Source organism: Suillus subaureus (assembly GCF_016647635.1).
Source record: "Suillus subaureus strain MN1 chromosome Unknown BJ212scaffold_365, whole genome shotgun sequence".
NCBI lineage: Eukaryota > Fungi > Basidiomycota > Agaricomycetes > Boletales > Suillaceae > Suillus > Suillus subaureus.
In genome coordinates this window covers 1,753-6,648 of record NW_024538921.1, presented here as the reverse complement: position 1 = coordinate 6,648, position 4,896 = coordinate 1,753, and the positions used below count along the sequence as shown (strand labels likewise).

Below are 4,896 nucleotides of genomic sequence, written 5' to 3'. Positions count from 1 at the left end.
ATTTGAAGTTATAGATTGTGTATCTCATCGTGGAGGTCGCCACCAATCAGGAGACTCTCCCTGTTATCTCACTCGTCATGATCGGCGCCGTGTATGGTTTACAAGCCCTCGTGTTTATCCTCCGGCGCAAGTGGGACATGGTTGGATGGATGGTCTTCTACATTTTGGCTGTCCCGATCTTCTCTCTCATGCTCCCGCTCTATTCGTTCTGGCGTATGGATGACTTCTCTTGGGGTGCTACCCGTGTCGTGTTGGGTGAATCTGGCAAGAAGATGATTGTTCATGCAGGTGTTTTCTAGTCGTTGTGATTTGACCGATGTTGATGAAGTTTCTTTAGGACGAAGGCAAGTTCGACCCGCGTGCGATTCCTCTCAAGTCTTGGAATGATTACGTGCGTGAATTCAGTCCCTCGTAGACATGTTACTTACCTGGTTTACAGGAAAACGAGCTTTGGGACAAGGAGTCGAACCACAGTATGGGCTCGTGGGTACCTCCCAATCAGTTCCACAAGGAAGCATATGCAGCATCAGCTACTGCGTCGTTGTATGGCCGCGAGACCTACTACGAGCCACGCGGCCATTCACCTGCGCCATCGCAATTTGGCATGATCCCACCCCCTGGATACCAATCAGGTCGCAACACGCCGATGTCACAGTTGCGGCCCATGGGCGACACTGGCATGTTGTACCAACCCATGCCGTCGCAGCCACCAACGAACTATCTTGAAATGCCTCTACCAACCACGCGCAGTCATGAGGATATGGACTTGGCACCAGGTGTTCCTAGTGATATTGAGCTTGATCATGCCGTCCATGAGATCCTCCGCACTGCCGACCTCAATTCTGTGACGAAGCGCGAGATACGGCGTCAGCTCGAAGAACAATTTGGGATGGACTTGACGTCACGAAAGGGGACGATCAATGCTGCAATTGACCGAGTATTATTAAGGCAAGCATGAAATGGGACGGTGGTATTTAGACACGAGACGGACGGACGGACTCCTACATAGTACCAGAACGCGATCAGAACGCTATGTTTCGATGGTGGATCTAATCACGAACCTAAACTTATGTGACAGGGAATGCCTTTGGTAGACTCCTCTTTCTTTTGACTTTCTTTTCAATACCATAGGACGTTCTTTACTTGCTCTGCTGTTGGGTTCATATTCATTGGACGTTGCATTATAATCCGCATGTGTTTTAGTTACGAAATTGCATAGAGACGTAATATTGACCCGCACACAGCTGATCCGCGCGGCTACGTAACCTGGCACAAAGACTTGCGGTTATTTCCTCGCTACCATGGCGACTTCTACTTCATTTCACGGTGTAAATGGAAGCAGATATCAGATTGAAAAAAAGAAATTTTGGTGATACGACGGAGACGACACAGAATCTTATTGGACTTCAGACAGCCTGAAAGAAACCGAGCACACTGCATTTGCGCCATTCAACGAAACCTCTTGATAGAAAGGGATTATGTAGTCAGAAAAGGTAGACCAAATGCTTACGACACCAACAGTCACGTGGGAAATCCCCATACATATCACTACCTTTCGCCTTACAGACTTTGCCACTCTATTACGTAGCGAGGCACGAGCGCAGGATTAGAGTATTGTCTTTGGGCGAGCGGAAGACGCAGGTAGCGTCTCTCGCTTCCGCTCCCCCACCACGCTCGTAGACATCTAAGTCTATTCGAGCTATTTTCTGTTCCTTATCAGCACCAACATACCTACTGGTGTTCCTTATTTCTACCTCTTAATAAATATCACCCCAAACCATTCCCATTAATCCAATATGGCCTGTATCGCTTCGGACCCGGTTCTGGACATCCAGCCTGATTTTTCTTCACCCACCTTCGAGGGTCTTAGAAATTGCATCATCGGAGGAACTCAGATGACACATGAAGAAGTCACCAACAAGCTTGCCACTGCATGGGAACAAGATTGCAACCTCAGAGTTGTCGCATGGACAAGGCAAGTTGACAAAGACCAGTGTCTTGCAGCTCACGCAGCACAAACAGAGTGGGAACAAGTAGACCAGGAACGCTTGTGCCTGGAACAAGAAGCCGAAGCAGAACTTTGTGAAGCAGAGAAGAAGAAACCAAAGATCAACGATTTCAAAATCGGGGCAGCCATTGGCAACACCCTTACCCCCCACCCTTCCCAATACATGATCCATAAACTCAAGTCCTTCAAGTACATTGAACTCTGGTACTTCAGCCCAGATGGATGCAGAGAGACAGCCAATGATGCCAAGACCAGCGCAGACAACACCTTCAGCCTCACCAAAGTTGAAGACTTTGTTGCCCTCAAACCAGTCACATCCTTCAAAGCCTCTCGCAAAGCCATCCAAGACCACAATCTTGAGTGGTGCCAATTTGACCTCACCAAGAACAGCTTCCTGCTGTACATCAACAAGCTCAAATGGCCAGACAAGCATCAGCAAGCTCTCACAATGTTCTTCATGAACATTGTGTCTCATCCCTCCTGCTCCGAACCATACAGAGAACGAGCACTTCTCTTATATGCAGCTCGCGTCCATCACAATTGGCACAACACCCTTGTCCTCGACAATGCCTTCGACATTAGCGTCTTCAACCTCACCCTCTTGAAGAACATGGGCAAAGAAGTATGGAACAAAGTTTGCCAAGAAACCCTTGTGGAGGTCAGTCTCTCCCCCTTTACCACCCAACAGAACCACAATAGCTGACCCTGACTCTCACAATCACTTCACTTCCACTCGCAACATTTTGCTCCTGCTTCCATTATCGCTTCCACACCCGCTTCCAAAAACGCTGCCACTGCCCCCAATGGTGCTTGCTGCCATGCTCCCACTCCTGTACCACCAATGGCCCTTAACCATCCACTGCTTCCCCTCATCCCAGTTCCAACTTGCTTCACAGACCCATCACCAATCCAGCCATGATCAAGCATCCTCTCACCATAACCAACCACAGGGGAGCAATCATGCAACTTGCTCACACTCACGATCCCCAACCCACAATACACAAGGGTGTCCTCCCCCTCGCACGTCACCATCCACATGCCAGTGTCCCTGTCAAGACCAGAAGTGGCTCACCCAAGACAAGCAGCTTTTTCAGAACAGCGCAATGTCAGTTGGCCTCTTTGCCTGTGCTCTATGCCTCAGCCGCTTCCCCACAACATCCACAAATGCAAAAGTGAGTTCTTGTGGGATGGAAAGACTCCCACATTCTGCCGATGAAACGCAAAGGGTTGCCTCATCAACACCCAAGGCCTGCAGCTCTGCTACGATTGGCAACACCCCAATGGCTGTGCAAACACCAGCAAAGAGCACATCCACACATGTTCAGGCTGCAGGAGTGCAGATCATGGTGCTCAAGGCTGTCCTCAAGGACAGGAAAATCAGAGCTCTCACCCCATATAATCCCAGTGCTTGGCTTCTCGCACTCACCAAGTCACGCCTCATACTTAAATACCCTCACATCCCACATTCATTACAATATGGTTTTTGCGGCAGTATTCCTAGCATTACAAGGTCCCATACCCCCCCTAATCACCCTTCCATCACCGAGCATGCTGATGTGTTTGCCACAATTCTTTCCTGTGAGTTTGAAGCTGGCCATTATCTGGGCCCACTATCCACTACAGACATCGAGGCCCTCATCGGTCCCTTCCAGACAGCCCCCCTCTCTCTCATCCTGAAACCAGGGAGGCCAGGAAAATTCCAGCTTATCCAAAACTTGTCGCACATCGCAAGATCCCTACCACACCCCATCCCATCCATCAACTCGTTCATCGACTCAAATCTCTACCCGTGCACATACGGAACCTTCGCCATGATATGCTTATTGGTTTGGCGCTTGCCTCCCAGATCAGAGGGCGCAACACGCGACGTGGCAGAAGCTTACAGGACAATACCTTTGCATCCCTCCCAATACCCAGGTACAGTGGTTCACACAGGCAATAACGAATTTGCTATTGACACTAGCTTCTGTTTTGGTTGCTCTTCTGCAGCCGGCACATATGGAGGCCTGGCCAATGCAGGGGCAGACCTGCTCTGCAGTGAGGGAGTTGGCCCACTTTTGGAGTGGGTCGACGACCACCTCTTCTTCCGACTACGCCTCAAATACCTCAAGAAGTTCAACCAGCAGAGAGGAGTGTGGGCTTGTGGAATCCAGGATGCCAGCGGCCTTCGCACCGATGGTGGCAGGAGATGGTACCAAGGGGTCAAGCTCCCAGATGACAGCTCTGAAGAGTTTGATGAGGACTGCTTGTTCCCAATTTGCGATCTCTCCCATCATTCCCCACGTTCCCCATGAGACGCAGAGTTTTCCTGCTGTCTGGATGATATTGACTTCTTCTCCATGCAAACAGGCACCCCCTGGGAACCTGCAAAAGATGTTCCCTTCAGCTCAAAGCCCCCGTTCACGGGCTTCATGTGGAACCTCAAAACATGCACTGTCGAGATCCCGGCAAGCAAGAAGGAGAAGTACCTGGTGGCAATATCTTCCTGGGAAGCCCTCCCCCGCCACCCCCTCATTGAAGTCCAAAAACTCTTCAGGAAGCTCTTACACACTTCTCTTGTTGTTCCCACCAGACAAGCCTACCTCACAGAACTGGAAGCCATGCTCCCCCTATTTGGTGACCACCCTCTCGTGCCACATACCCCACCTCGTAATTGCGCTGCCGACCTCAGATGGTGGTCCACAACTCTATGCCAACCCTCCATCAGCAGAACCATCCCAGGACCCTGTGAAGTCTTCGACCCCAATGCCTTCTTGGATGCTAGCTCAGGCGTGGGAATCGCAATTTGGATTAATGGCTGGTGGTGAGCTTGGCAACTCATTCCTGGCTGGAAAGCTGACAGCCGCAACATTGGATGGGCTGAAGCTGTCGGCTTCGAATTCCTCATC

The 4,896-nt window shown here is 50.4% G+C and overlaps 1 protein-coding gene across 1 annotated transcript; it reads left to right on the top strand.

Moving 5' to 3' along the window:
• Positions 1–1,796: 1,796 nt before the first annotated feature.
• On the top strand, positions 1,797–2,711 carry BJ212DRAFT_1291839 (uncharacterized protein; the record flags this gene model as incomplete). The annotated part of the gene is made up of 1 exon (XM_041332121.1): positions 1,797–2,711. One exon carries the CDS (start codon positions 1,797–1,799, stop codon positions 2,709–2,711), a length of 915 nt encoding a protein of 304 aa, XP_041185151.1.
• Positions 2,712–4,896: the final 2,185 nt, after the last annotated feature.